We start from the raw sequence: 14,981 nt of genomic DNA on the forward strand, positions 1-14,981 counted from the left end.
TGTTCCGCTTGTAGAAATGCATGAGTCTGATGGATTGCAGAGTGAGCATGATCATCGACTTTAAGACGGTCATTTGCCCTTTACATTTTCTTCTCTATTAGATTTTTCCAACAATTGAGCGCGCTCTTATCGGTAGGAGCTACTGGAACAGTCAAGCTCGTGCTACACTCAACAACGGTGCATTTTAAACGAAATGGAGAAGTCTTAGCGTTAGACAATTTGGCAACAAGTTTGCGAAGTAGGTTAAGATTGATCTGCCAAACATGCCGATGGCGCAAAGGCAATTGTAATATTACCGAAAACAACTAGCTGACCACGAAACCACAAGTCCGATCTCTCTCACCGACGCCAATCACCAGCGAGAAGCGGACACCTTGCATACTGGCCAGCATTTGAGCGACCAAGTCATCAATTATGTCCTGCAACTACTGTCCACCACAACCTTGGATGACAAGATACAAACTGTAGTCATCCCTCCCCCTCTCTCTTTTATGGACCGATCATTAGGCACATACCTTGTACGACATACCTCAGAACATCCCGAGCTTCTTCCGTCCTTGTCCGCTCCCTGCCTATACCCAGACTGCACGGCAGAAGTTGCAAGCTTGCTGGATATCTACTTGCATCACTACCAAAGATGGCGCTTTGCAGAGCGTCTCTGCCTGGCAAGCAGACCTGTATGATGGTGGCGTCTTAGTAGCTGCTGTCACATTTCATTAGTCAGCGCAGACGGTGCTGCCTGGCAGCATCGATACAGTTGTTTGGAGGAGATTACTGAGGCGCATCATTTCCAACTTCAACGCAACCGCCGACGAAGATGGTGCCGAGGATGATGTCACCAATGACTCCTTGCATGTGTGAAGAAGACTCAAAAGTCTCAGGTTTGTGCAATTATCTCTACCCCCATGCGTTTCTCTCACATAAGCTTATCAATTCCGTACGTATCCCAAAGCCCCGCACGCCAAACGACCTTAGTACCACATAAAACTCCATTTGTGCAACCATTCCCACGGCTTCCAGCTAAGCGAGATCCGAGATTGGGAACCACGAGTTGTTGACTGAAGCACCCGCCGAGCTCAGCACTCCGCTTGTTTATCTCCACCTACACGCCGTGGTAGAGCGTTTTTGCCGCTAAAGGAGCTACACCGCCTCTCAGATGACATCGCCACCTGCGGAAACGTCTTCCGCGATGCGGGTGCCCTTGCCTCACGTGAGCGGCGAGCAAATGTGAGCGTGATGCTGTACATCGAGGATCATGGCGAGCTGAACGCACTGAATTTGCAGCAGCAGGATGGATGAGGCTGAAACTGAATCAAGCCATCATATAATACCACCACTTTCTTCTATATTAAGGTACATTTTCTTATTTCGCGGAAAAGGGCTCTCTTTGAGAATATATATGGTAAAGCCGATAGAGAGCAGGTTGCAATGTTCAGCTCGCAGGCTTGTGTTACCAGTAAGGGGCCGTGAAGGTAACGTTGCCACGTGAAGGTAATATTACCACGATAGATTGCTGACGTGTCCCTCCCACAAAAACACTCCTGATGTTACTAGCTTGTTGATAAGCGATGCTCATACTGCTAGCTTTATCTTTTATTGCAAGAACGACTTGTATGGACGGACTAGAGGGGCCAAGTTGTATATTGCGCACAGCCTTGAAACGCTTTCTTGAGAAGGGAAAGCTGGCTTGCGTAACACGCTTGCTTAGCTAACATCATATCTCGGGTGCAATGTGAGACATCTCGCGTATTGTGTTCAACTTTGCCTGTGGTAATTCCGATATGTAGCCTATAATGGCTCTAGGATATGGTATGTCTCGAGCAGCAAGGCTGAAGTAGCAAGTCACATGTTAGTCACGTGTTCAAGCATCACTTATTATGTGTATATATATCCAGTCGTTATCCTGTAGTTTAATAGTGAATTTGCCTTCCTTTCTTCCACTCCTACAATATATTCTTGCCTCTTTGGGTCAATATTCAACAGAGGCCCCATGATCGATCATTGAACTACAGCGAGACATTGGCCGCCCACTACCAAGTTGCTCGACAAAGAAGGATGGTTGGGAATCAGCTACACATACTGAGCCGAACCTCGATGTCTATTCTCGGCTCGAGTGGGTGATGAGCGACACGCTGCAACTACAGCGCTTTTCAAGGGCTGCGCGACAGACCGCATCGTCTGGATAACGCTGCTTACGAGGCAGTGGAAAGTTCTCTCACGGCTGGGTTGGACTTGATGATGAAATTCAAGGGAAGAATCACGTCATTGCAAACCTTATTAGATTGCCTGATGGAAATTGAGACGGCTGGTCTCGACAACGATGAAAAGTTTATCTGGAAGGAAATAGTCCGTCTTTTCGAAAACGGGAGGTCTGATGGGCCTGTTGGGGAATAAATCAGCATTTAAAAGACCAAAAACGGTACACTGAATTAAGAGGTAATTACTGAGAGGTTGATCAGGGGTTTTAGAACAGTAGGCACCTTTTCGAAGCCATCTGATTAAATATAATAATGGGAGCTTTAGAGAATGTTTCCACACATACTGCTACGCGGAAGCACAGATGCCACTAATTGTTGTTTTCATGTCTGTTCTCAAGATACTTCCGAATGCAGATCGAGTCATTTTCATTATTCCCGGCCTTCAGGAGTCTAAATATATGTACATTGCGCAAGAGGACCTAAGGCGCGCTTGTGATATAATGAGTAATATAAAATAGATGTCGCTACCTGTAATAGAGATGATTGAGTATAGCTCTATCAATCAAGTTTCTGTAATCTTTCCTGTTTCCACCAAGCATCGCATGATGTCAACCTTTCCTTTCTTCTTTGATTCCTGATACGCATACTGCAGAATATTCTCCTCCAGTTCCTCTACCGCAAGGAGCCTTCTCACGATCTCCAGATGTCCTTTCACGGCTGCCTGTGATAGAGGTGTGCGCCCTAGCTTGTCTTTCTCCCCAGCGCCGCGAACACCATGGTCAACTAAGACTCTTACATATATTGCCAGGCCCGAAGCTGCCGCGTGAAAAAGCGCAGTACGCTGCATCTTGTCTTTGGCATGCGTATCGATTTTGGGGTGACGCAAGAGGGCAAGCAGTACGTTGGCTAGCTCTCCGTGCTCTGATTCGTCTGCCAGCCCGGGATACGCAACCATGAAGAAAATGAGCGGCGACTGTCCCTTTTTCTCTTTGACGTTGACATCAATGTTTGCGGATGCTAGAAGAGGTTCCACAAGGCTCAACTCTCCGGAATCAATTGCTGTGTGTAGCGGTGTCTCGCCGTCTTTGTTCCGAGCGTTGACGTTGACTCTGCAGTCTTCCAGCAAAATGGCGATAACCTCTTCTTTGCAGCCCATGACTGCGGAGTGGAGAGCGGTGCGGCCTTTGTCATCCTGAGCGTTGGGATTCACGGTCGTGTTCCTGAGCAACTCCCGCACTATAGATGAATGACCCTTGTTTGCAGCGTTGTGGAGTGGTCTCTCGCCTTGGCTCTTGACCGCATTAACATCGACTCTATTTGAATTGAGCAATTCATGAGCTACGTCGACCTGATCAAAGAAGAGGGCGAAATGTAGTGGCGTCATGGCAATGGAGTTCCTGATATCCAGATTTATCCGACCTGAGGGAAGAAGGACGTCCTCTCTGACTTCACCGTGGGAGAGGAGAGAGTATATCTCTGACTCGTACTTTGATCCATCTTTCTCGCCTGAGTATTGTATCAAGGGACGGATCGCGCTCATGACACCACATGCAGCCAATACGTGGATGAGAGACGCCTGATTCACCCGTGGAACGAAGGCTCGGAAGGAGGCCATTGCAGCTGTTTCGTTGGGCCATCCGAAGATTTCGAGAAGCTCGAACTGCTCCACACCATATTCTTCTGCTTTGTTGAAATGGTACAGGATCGCGGATTGGACGTAGTGATCCAAGGGGAAACGACTGGAAGATTCCTGCCTTGTGTCGAAATCTTCGCGTGTTCCCCTCATGAACATGTACCTGAGACAACATCGAGAGATGTAATAATGAGCGGTTCCTTCCGGATGACCGGTGCTGGAGATGCCGATCTCCCCCTCTAAGAACTCCAAGCCTCGTTCACAAAGGTAGTCCATGACTGATGCGTGGATGAGCCGGACCCGTTCTCCCCACGCCTGGTCCCCGTCTAGTTTGTGAGCTGCCTCAAATCCAATGAGGCCTTTCGAGTAGTATTTGACAGAGTTGATGAGATCGTCGAGGTCGTGCAGAAAGTCCTCGCCGGTGGAGTATTCCTCGATTGACCGTCCTTTCATATCTGGAGCGAGAACCCAAGCATGCTGCAACTCGCGAAGGCTGATCATCCGCTCACTGAAGCCTACCCAACGGAACAGCTTCAGAGACTGTTCCATCTCCCTTCCGCTCATCTCTTTGAATAGGCGCTCGTAAAGGGCGTGTAGGTCTTGAGGTATGTCTTCGATCAACCGCAGTATCTTCTCGAGTGGCTTGCCTGATCTGTGGTGGTCCCGCACATTCTGGCACACAACACCTGCCCACTGGAACAGACCATTTGATCTGGGGATGATGAATTCTCCCAAAGGAACCTTCTTTTTAAACGGGAGATCTCTCAGCTCCTGGCGTACAAATGTAGCAATATCCTGCCCATTGTTTTCCTCTGCTCGAATGATAACGCCTTGCGTGAAGAGATTTGGATGATATCGACAGGAAACGCAGATATTGACTTTCAAACCAGCGCTTTCCTCATCGTAGCAGAGGTCTCCGAGCAGCGCCAGTAGGGTATCTATTTCCGCTTTCGAAAATTCATCCAGGGCGTCAATGAACAGGACCGTCTGACGCGTCTTCGATGCTTCTCTCAAGGCTTGCTTCAGATGCGCCTGAAGGTCTAACAGGCCCCATGCTCTTGGTCCGGGCTCCTCTGGCATGTGCGACAGCATGGGAAGAAATGCGAACGGTATTTGTGGGATGAGCTGGCGAATCAGGCTGCAATACAGACCGAGGAGCGTCTTTTGCAAGTCCATGCCAAGGCCGTAGATAAAGAATGCTGCCACGGCGGGCTTCTTGGTGGATTGTCTTTGTGTCCATTCCACTGCGTGCTTCATTATGGTGGATTTTCCTGCTCCAGGAAGACCCTGAAGCCAGAGAAGACCTCGGCCATCGCGCATCCATTCTTGAAAAGATGGATGTTGAGGGAACCAAGTGCACGTTTCGTTCTCGGCAACAACAATCTGCCCACTTCGGACCTGCTCTTCTTGGAATGAGAGGGAAGAACGGCAAGCAAACAATTCGTCTTGTCGTGCACGTGATAAAAAGAGCATAGGAGAGCCTAAGGAATCGCACCGGTTACTTAAAGTCATTCATTTCCAGGGACTTCCTACTGACGTTTCTTGGCCGTCCCATAAAACCTGGTAAATAGAGGAAGAACCTGTGCTTGGTAGATCGGATCGGTTGAAGCCTCAAACTTCACCATATCCGAATGATTCCGATTGATGGCTCTTACAAGCTGCTCCTCTCCATTCCAAGGCCGTCCATGAGTTGCCGAAGGTCGGTCTACCAATTTCTTCGACGGCCCAGCCATTTTCCATTTGCCATCCACCTGCCATATATTAGTACTCTTTCAGAAAGGAAAAGTACAATAAGAAAGATAACACAGTCAGGAACATGGATACCTACCTGTATGGCTGTAGGCGACTCCCTTGTCTCATAGAACGAGACTATCAGGAAAGACGCAGACAGAATGTCACCTTCCCGTAACACGAACGTCTGGTCCCAGAGCTTGGCTTGCTGGCGAAGCTCTGAGGAGTCATAGTCCAATGAGCGCAGAAAAGGCTCGTTTGGCTGTCCTTCAACCATTGGTACAAGAGAGGTGATGTCCATTCCCTGGTTAGGCGTGCCGAAAAATAAAACCGCTTGGAGCGATTTTAAGATTGCCTTCCCCGGGACCCCTTTACTATTCGCCATTTCACACAAGGCCTACAAAGTTGATTAGAGCATAAAGGGAAACATAACACGATCATCAAGAACTCTTACCTGCTTAAGAACGAGGCCCCCGAGACTATGACCAACTAGCACCAGCGGATTCGGAGCCCTGTTCTACAACGGCCGTCAACACTAAACTCTGTGAACGATAGTAGATGCCTTACTTCATCTTCTGGTTCAAGCAAAGCTTCTAGCACCACTTGAAAAGTGAGTCCCAAATCAGTAAGAGTTTGAAACGAATCGCTGCCCTGCATCTCCGATTCATATCCGTAAATATAGATCCGGGCACCCGGCAGGGAGCGAGCGAGGTCATCTCGTAGCCACATGAACTGTCCACCTCTTTGTTTGAATGAACCAAATGCATGGCCATTTAGTCCTGACAAGGCAACTATTCTGGATAGATCATGTCAGCATTTCCGTCCTAGGTTGGCCTATGAACCCACTTACTCGAGATCGCATTCAGGGTCATCGTGCGAATGTAAAGGCGTAAGGCCATGAAAGTCGATGTCTAAACGCAAGTCTGATATTGAGACACCTTGGAACGCTCTTGCCGATTTGGGACTAGTAGCCAACCGCCGTGGAGTTTTTGAAAAGCTCAGTGTTGCGATCTTTTGGGATCTGCTGGTTGGATTGCGCCCGAGAGACTCTACGTAAATCTCAATGAATTCCTCGACGGCAAAGTCCTTTCTAACCAACTCTTTAACATCTTCTTTAGTTGTTTCCCGGCCTTTGTAAGTCGCGGGTATTCCCTTCAGCCGGAACGTTTGCGAAGCCAAATCCTTTCTCAGGTTCTCTGGGTTCGGTATCGGAGGTGGATCGCGCAATCTCGGGAATCTGAACTTGTCGGGGAAGAGGAACGAGGATCCGCTTATCGCAAAAACAGCGAGAACGACCTGAAGGAATACCAGCGTAAGCCAGTCCATCATCGAGAGCTCAGCGTGTGCCAGGTGAGGCTGAAAGCGTGGAGAAGCCTTTGAGCAGGCTGAGGGGTTATGCGATATTTGATTTTCCCAGTGATCAGGCAACTATTTTTACCCTTGTCGACAGGGCGCCAACGGACATGCAAGTCGACGCATCGAGCAGCATGTCCGCGTCAGCATTGGTTGATGTTTTGCTGGGGTGGTAACGTGACCACGGTCGGAACGAGTCAAGGAAGAACATATCGCACGGCTGAAACATACATATTTGAGGCTGATCCAGCCACAAAGTTGCCTGTCAGATCAATGTCCAAATATATTTCCAGCTCAGCCTTCTTCACGCCAGCACGAATCCGCCGAATCCCTTCGGACCATGGAAGCCAGCTGGAAACTCCCCGTCAAATTAAAAGCCTCGTCTCTTTGGAACCCGAAGTTGATTTCAGAAGGCTACAAAACTCCCGACGACCCCCAAGAGTCTACCTTTGAGTTTGTCCGCACCAATGGCATTACCGCCGAGGCTGCCAACGTGTATCCACACCAGCTGGAAAAACTGGCCCCCACCGAGAAGATAACCGCATGGGCAGCCACAAAAGCAAGAAAAGCTTACGACGCGCAGTTGCAGGTGAAAGGCCAGAACGCCGCAGCTGAGGACCCACCCCGTGGCCCCCACAAGCGCCTGTCCGACCTCCGATATGAGATACGCGTCCTTGAACTCCACCCCGGGCATTTCTACGACAACCTGAAAGGTACCCTGCACCACTGCTCCGTCGAGTACGAAGACGGAATTTCTTCTACCTTTATAGCAGATGATGAGCGGCCAGCCTACCGCACGCGCTTCGCGCTTTCTTGTGAGAACATGAAGAAGCCCGTGTGGTACACGGCGCTCAGCTACGCCTGGGTAGATCCAACTTCGAGCTCGAATACGAACTGGGACCCGGCCACAGACACACACATTGAGTGCAACGGCTTCAAACTTCCGATTACTAGGTCCCTCGAGATGGCGTTGAGACACTTTCGCCAAACAACTCATTCCATCAACCTCTGGATTGACCAGATTTGCATAGATCAAAGCAATAATTACGAGAAGGAACATCAGGTTGCGCTCATGTCAAAAATCTACACACATGCGGTCAACACTGTTATTTGGCTGGGAGAAGCAACGCCAGGATCAGACCGTGCCTTCAAGCTGCTTGAATACATCGGCACAGTATTTGCATTTGAAGTCAACGCGCCTCCACCAGATGAGTTTGAAAGACTATTTCTTCCACATGCAGAGGATCCCATTTGGAAGGACTTGTGGGACCTGATGAACCGGGAATGGTTCACAAGACTGTGGATCGTCCAGGAAGCGATTCTGTCATACAATCCCTGGATTCTGTGCGGCAAAACCAAGAGGAATTGGGAGGCATTTGCAAACAACTTCAACAGCTTAATCCGCAGTGGCTTGTCTTCGTGGCTCGAAGAGAACTTTGGTGGCAAGTCAGGTGGTCGGACCGTCGGTTGGAAGTCGATGCAGGTGCTGAGCGTCGAGCGAGAGCATTATTACTCGTTCGAAGGTAAGTTGTCACTATTCAGCCTCCTAACTAGCACCCGAAACGCTCGATCTGCGGACCCCAGAGACAAAGTGTACGGCCTATTCGGCATCTGCAAAAAGCCAGGGTATCTCAAAGTCAGCTACGGCGAGAGTGTTACAGCGGCCGATGTCTATTTCGCAGCTACTCTGCACTGCGTAACAACAGACGTACTTTACCTCTTTCCCATGCTTTGCTGCGTCGATCATGAAACTCGCCCAGGCTTGCCGTCGTGGGTCCCGGACTGGAGCTCAAGTCGGCAAACGAGCTCTCTGGGCTTTTCCACCAGCTCTGCCGGCATCTACCACGCGTCAGGAACATGGAAGCCCTGTTTCTCGTACCGCCCCGATGGACGGGAGCTACTTGTGCCTGGGAAGATATTCGATGTCATCAAAGATTTAGGCGAGGTCTGCACCGCGCCTGAAATTGCCATCGAAGGCTCTCTGAGCGCCAACCAATGGCTTACTCCCTGGGTGCACCTGGCAGAGCAGTGTCTTCCATACCCAAGCGGCTGCAAGCTCTTCGAAGCTTTCTGGCATACACTCGTAGCGGGTAAAGACGGAGAAGGTAGGCAGAAAGCTCCGGATTCTTTTGAGGAGATCTTCAGCTTGCTGCTCGACGAATCTACTGGACTGCACCCAACCTTCCCGGACCAAACGTATTCCAAGCGCCAGCTTCGGCCTCCAGGAAAAGGGAAGCTCGAGCTGGCGAACCTGAAGGCGAGGGCTCCGGCCAAGACGTATCAGGAAATCCGCAGCGCTGTGCGCCGTGCTACGAGGAATCGGCGGCTAGGTGTGACGGAAAAGAAGTACCTTTGCTTGCTGCCTCGGCACGCGAAGGTGGGAGACATCATCTGTGTCTTTGTCGGATGCCACGTCCCATTCGTTATACGTGAAGTTGAGGGTGGTAGGTATAACCTCGTGGGAGAGTGCTATGCGCACGGCATCATGGACGGCGAGGTGATGGATATGCAGGATGTACCGCACATCTCCGTTATCCTGTCATAGCAATCACGAAAAGCATGTATGCTATCAGCAGCATATGTCGCGCACCTGAAAGTGATGGTGGCGCCATGCTACTTCGAAGATTGCGAAACCGAGGCCTGCTCTGCCGCTAAGACGCGGCTTACCGTGTTCGTGCCTATCCGCACACTTCCGCGGGATGAAGCCTGACATCATTGGACGGCCGATCGAGGCACCGTTTCTTTCCCAACGCGTCCACCACAGCTCAACAAGCACGGCACGCGATGATTCTGACGGAGGTAGCACCGAGACGCGCTTGATTAAGACCACTTCTTGCCGTTTTTTGCCGTCCCTTAAAGAGGGCTACAGTAGCTGAAAGTGTTTATCTTGCTCGAGTGATGTAACCAGCCTCCTAGTTCCGTAGGTAGAGCCAATAAAAAAGCCGCTTTAGCTTCGCACCTCGCCTATTCCGGGCTAGCGCTGGGTAGTTTGCGGTACATGGCTGTAGCCCTAAGCGCAACGCTTAGTGTTCCGTCCAAGGCTATCTCGTGTTTCTTGACGGTTACTGCAAGGTCTTTATAAGCAAGAATAGACTTTTGACCAAGATGTCCATTCGATCCGTCGACATAACGTTACCTATTCGGGGATCGGTGAAGCGGGATGACGAAGTTGTTGGATATGCATCCTCCTTACGCAATCAGCAAGCGCACTTACTCAGGGTCTGGCTAGACCACATCTCGTCTAGATGGGGAACGAAGCTGTCTTAAGATGCAGCATACCAACCACCTTTGATGTGACAAACACGGGCATAAATACGCAGCCATTCTCTGTGTGTGTCAATTGAACTACAGCCTTGAGCACTGGCACAATGTCTTTGGAACCAATCCCCCAGCCGCCGACGTACCTGTATGGTATGTTGGCGAACCTGCCAGAAATCGATCCATCGTTTCCTCTCAGCTCTTTCTGGAGACTCCACGCTCTCTATGGACCGATATTCCAACTCGACCTGATATCCAGGAAGGTCATTGTGGTTTCCAACTACGAGCTTGCGCACGAGGTCATGGACGATGAGAAATTCGAAAAGGCCATCACGGCGGGCTTGAAGGAGTTGCGTGCTTTAAACAAAGATGCGCTCTTCACCGCATATCCCCATGAACCTGCAAGTTACATATTTCCAAATCCAATGTTGCAGGCTGCTAACGAAATTTTAGAATTGGTGGAAGGCGCACCGGACGCTGATGCCCGTGTTTGGACCGATGGGGGTTCGGAAGATGTTCCCGGAACAGCTTGACATCGCGTCTCAAATGATCCTACGATGGGACAGATTCGGGCCCAGTCACGAGATCGAGACGGCTGATGAATTCACGATACGTGCTGATCATGCTACATGGCGATGATGCATGCTGACGACCGATGCACAGACTGGCCTTCGACACAATCGGACTCTGCGCCTTCAACTACCGGTTCAACGACTTCTACGCCGAGCACATGCATCCATTTGCCAACCAGATGGCCGCGGTCCTGCTCGAGAGCGGCAAGCGGGCCAACCGGACGCAGATGGAGACCAAGCTGCGCCTGTGGTCCAACAAGCAAATGCAAGACAACATCCACGCCATGCACAAGCTCTGCGACGACATCGTCGCGGAGCGCAAAGCCAACCCGGACCCGGGCGTCAACGACCTGCTCAACACGATGCTCAACACGGCCGACCCGGTCACGGGCGAGAAGCTCGACGACGAGAACATCCGCAACCAGATGGTGACGTTTCTGATCGCAGGCCACGAGACGACGAGCGGCACGCTGTCCTACCTCTTCTACAACCTGCTCAAGAACCCGGAAAAGCTCCACAAGGCGCAGCAGGAGGTCGACGCCGTGCTGGGCGACGACGCGATTGCCGTCAAGCACCTCGACAAGCTCAAGTACGTCGACGCCTGCCTCAAGGAGACGCTCCGCCTCAACGGGCCCATCGGCCAGGTCCAGCGCCGCGCCAAGCACGACACGGTGCTCGGCGGACGGTACCAGATCTCGGCCGACCACGCCATCGTCATCAACCTCCGCGGCCTGCACAGCGATCCCGCCGTCTGGGGCGAGGACGCGGCCGAGTTCAAGCCCGAGCGCATGCTGCATATGGACAAGCTGCCGCCGGACGCGTGGAAGCCGTTTGGCATCGGCATGCGGAGCTGCATTGGCAGGGCTTTCGCCGAGCAGGAGATGCTGATCAACGTCGCGCTCATCCTGCAGCGCTTCCAGGTCGAGATGGCGGACCCCAGCTACGTCCTCGGTGCGTTTCCCAGCCTGTACCCATCACACAGCATGTACTGACAACCGCTTCACAGTCAACAAAAGCACCCTCACCATCAAACCCGACAAATTCTTCATCAAAGTCCGCCGCCGCCCATCCAAGGGCCCGATGGTCGGCCTATCCGCCATGGGCGGCGCGACGCAGAAAACCCGCCAAGACTCCGTCCACGGCGTCCACCCCTCCTCGCAGCCTATGCAGAAGATGACGATCCTATACGGCTCCAACGCCGGCACGTGCAAGGCCTTCGCCGAGGACCTCCAGACGCACGCGCCGGGCTTCGGCTTCGACGCCGACGTCATGACGCTCGACCAAGGCACCGAGAACATCGCCAAGGACCAGCCGGTCGTGATGATTACCTCGAGCTACGAGGGCAAGCCGCCGGATAACGCGGCGAAGTTTGTGGCGTGGCTGCAGAGCGGGGACGCGCCGTCGTTCGAGGGGGTGCGGTACGCGGTGTTTGGCGTGGGGAATAGCGAGTGGGTCTCGACGTACCAGCGCATCCCGAAGCTGGTGGAAGGGCAGATGAAGAAGGGGGGCGGGAAGGCGATGGTCGAGCCGTGCTGGGCGGACGTGAAGCAGGACTGCATGAACGACTGGGAGAACTGGACGGAGAAGTTGTGGAAGGGTCTGCAGGCTGAGAGCGGGGGCGGAAAAGTGCAGACGCAGACGGCGGCGCTGAGGGCGGAGGTGATTAAGCATGACATCCCCACGATTTTGGGCGGGAAGGAGATGTCTTGGGGAGTGGTCAAGAGCGCGCGGTCGCTGGGGGGCAAGGAGGTTGGGCTCGAGAAGCGGGAGGTCGAGATCGAGCTGCCGCACGACACGCACTACTCCGCTGGTGAGTCGGCCTCTTTTTGTCCGGGCTTGATGGGTGTTGCTGACGGCCTGCAGGTGATTACTTCGTCGTTCTGCCGCTGAACCCGCGGGAGACGGTCGCGCGGGTGCTGCACCGCTTCGGCCTGCACCCCGACGACATGATATCCATCTCCGACACGCGCAAGACCTTCCTCGTACGTCCCGCCCCTTCCCCCTCCACTCCCCCCCGACCACCCCCACTGACCCTCCCCCCCAACAGCAATCCAAAGACCCCATCGGCGCCCAAATGTTCTTCTCCCACCGCGTCGAGCTCAACGCGCCCCCGACCCAACGCCAACTCGCCACCATCCTCGCCAGCACCACCTCCCCCTCGGAGCGCAAATCCCTCCAATCCCTCTCCTCCCCCGCCCACTACCGCGCCTCCGTCGTCGCCAAAAACTACTCCACCCTCTCAATCCTCGAAGACCACCCCTCCGCACACCTGCCGCTGGCCGCCTACATCGACACGCTCAAACCCCTCGCCCCGCGGCAGTACAGCATCGCCTCCTCCCCGCTGGCCGCGCACCGCTTCGACGCGGAGAAGAACACGTATTCGCTCTCGCTCATCTACGACGTGCACGTCGCGCCGGCGTGGGATGGGGGCGACAGGACGTTTCGCGGCGTCGCGTCGAGTTATCTCGCGGGGTTGGCGCCGGGGGATCGGATTCACGGGTTTGTGCGGAAGACGAATAACGCTGCGTTTAGGCTGCCGGGCGATGGGAAGCCGGTTATTATGGTTGCGGCGGGGTCCGGGATCGCGCCGATGCGCGGGTTCGTGGAGGAGAGGATTGCGTTGGCGAGGGCGGCGGAGGAGGGTGGAGGCGGCGGCGGCGGTGCCGAGGGGAAGGGGACGGGCCAGAATATGAAGAAGAAGTTGCCGCCCGCGCTGCTGTACTTCGGGTGCCGCGACTTCGAGAAGGATTTTATTTGCAAGGACGAGCTGCTGGCGGCGGAGAAGGCGGGGGTGGTGGGGATGCGGTCGACGTTTTCGAAGCGCGGGCCGGAGGCAGAGGGGAAGGGGGGTGGAGGGGTCAAGTATGCGTACGAAAGGATGTGGAAGGAGAGGGAGGAGTGTTTGGAGTTGTTCAGGGATGGCGCGAAGATTTTGTTGTGCGGGAGTGCGGGGAAGTTGGCGAGGTCGACGGCGGAGACGTTGAAGAAGGTTTGGTTGGAGAGGAATGAGGGGAAGACCGAGGAGGAGGCCGAGGAGTGGTTGGAGCGGCAGAAGGAGGATCGGTATGTTACGGATGTTTTTGATTAGTGGCCGGGCTGCGGTGTAAGTCCATCTTACTAGTAACACGGTAATCTCGTACAATCAACGTGTAATTGTTTCCAGTGATGATCTGTTGACAGCTTTATAAAAGTGACCCGTAAAGACACACTCTGCAATTTGCAGGTTTGAGACCATTGAAACAATCAAGACAGAGATGTACTTCCGATGCTTTCCAAAACTTGATCTCCTCTTCTAATTTCGTGCGCAGGTTTGTTCCGCTCACTTGGGGACATGAACAACTTGGTTTAGTGCAAGGATTGACGTATATCGGAGGTAGCCTCAAAGCGCTGGCAGCTATCGTGCGAAAGCTTTGTCGATGAAATCCCCCTTCGTAGGGAGATAGTCTGAATTTCTTCAGACATCGTTGATACTCGATCACGCCACTTTGAGCATTTCCGCAAGTTGAGGTCACCAGTTCAGCGATCGGCTTCATGACTGCTCGCTGTAGTGTCAGGGTCATCTTGAGCTTTGCTATGTTAAGCGCTCCTAAAACCTCTTAGTTATTTTCACTAAAACATGATACAGAATGTCTTACCGGGAAGGTCGTGACGCATTAGTGGGTGGTCTGCCACGCCCGGCAGTTTGTCAAAGAACCATTTTTCGCGATCAAGAAGCTCTGCTGCCAAGGTTGAAAAATCTCTCGGGAGATCAAGGATGTAGGCAAATAGTAGCAGTCGCCCAACATCCTCTGAAGAAAGCTCTTCAATCTGTCTAGGCTGCATTTGCAGCCAAAAGGTCCCATAAACTTCCATCGGTCCAGTGCATTGATACTTATCGCAGATGACGGCGAGTTTCTCCAGGCAGAGAGGACTAGGTCTCTCGGAAAACCCATTGAGTGTATGATGGATGGCTTTGCAAAAGATCGTTAAAGCTTCCATGTCGTCTTCGTGCAGCGGTATCGTCAATGGATCTCCCTTTCCCATCTGGAATGCAATCCCCTCCTGGAAGTTTGGCTTGAGCATTGCTTCGAACACCGGTGATACCAGAGCAAGAACTCTTGAGGATACCAAAAGGCTCTCATTCTCAACTTGCAATTTTAAGTCGCCGTGTGGATCGATGATCATTGTTTCCATGGCTGGTATTGACCGTGAGGCCCGTTGAGCGAAAGGAATTGAAGTTGAATTGTGTCGTGCTAT

General features: G+C 52.5%; 3 protein-coding genes across 3 annotated transcripts; 2 read left to right on the top strand and 1 right to left on the bottom strand.

Moving 5' to 3' along the window:
- Nucleotides 1-2,760: 2,760 nt before the first annotated feature.
- On the bottom strand, nt 2,761-5,088 carry LTHEOB_12480 (NB-ARC domain-containing protein; the record flags this gene model as incomplete). The annotated part of the gene is made up of 1 exon (XM_035509352.1): nt 2,761-5,088. One exon carries the CDS (start codon nt 5,086-5,088, stop codon nt 2,761-2,763), a length of 2,328 nt encoding a protein of 775 aa, XP_035364578.1.
- A 2,167-nt stretch (nt 5,089-7,255) lies between these two features.
- LTHEOB_12481 (Heterokaryon incompatibility protein) lies at nt 7,256-9,460 on the top strand (the record flags this gene model as incomplete). Its single annotated transcript, XM_035509353.1, has 1 exon — nt 7,256-9,460. One exon carries the CDS (start codon nt 7,256-7,258, stop codon nt 9,458-9,460), a length of 2,205 nt encoding a protein of 734 aa, XP_035364579.1.
- Nucleotides 9,461-10,283: 823 nt separating this feature from the next.
- Nucleotides 10,284-13,833, top strand: LTHEOB_12482 (Cytochrome p450 protein; the record flags this gene model as incomplete). Its single annotated transcript, XM_035509354.1, has 5 exons — nt 10,284-10,600; nt 10,837-11,696; nt 11,752-12,555; nt 12,609-12,727; nt 12,793-13,833. The coding sequence occupies 5 exons, from the start codon at nt 10,284-10,286 to the stop codon at nt 13,831-13,833; spliced, it is 3,141 nt and encodes a 1,046-aa protein (XP_035364580.1).
- Between the last annotated feature and the right edge of the window lie 1,148 nt (nt 13,834-14,981).

This window comes from Lasiodiplodia theobromae, assembly GCF_012971845.1.
Source record: "Lasiodiplodia theobromae strain AM2As chromosome Unknown scaffold_64, whole genome shotgun sequence".
Taxonomy (NCBI): domain Eukaryota; kingdom Fungi; phylum Ascomycota; class Dothideomycetes; order Botryosphaeriales; family Botryosphaeriaceae; genus Lasiodiplodia; species Lasiodiplodia theobromae.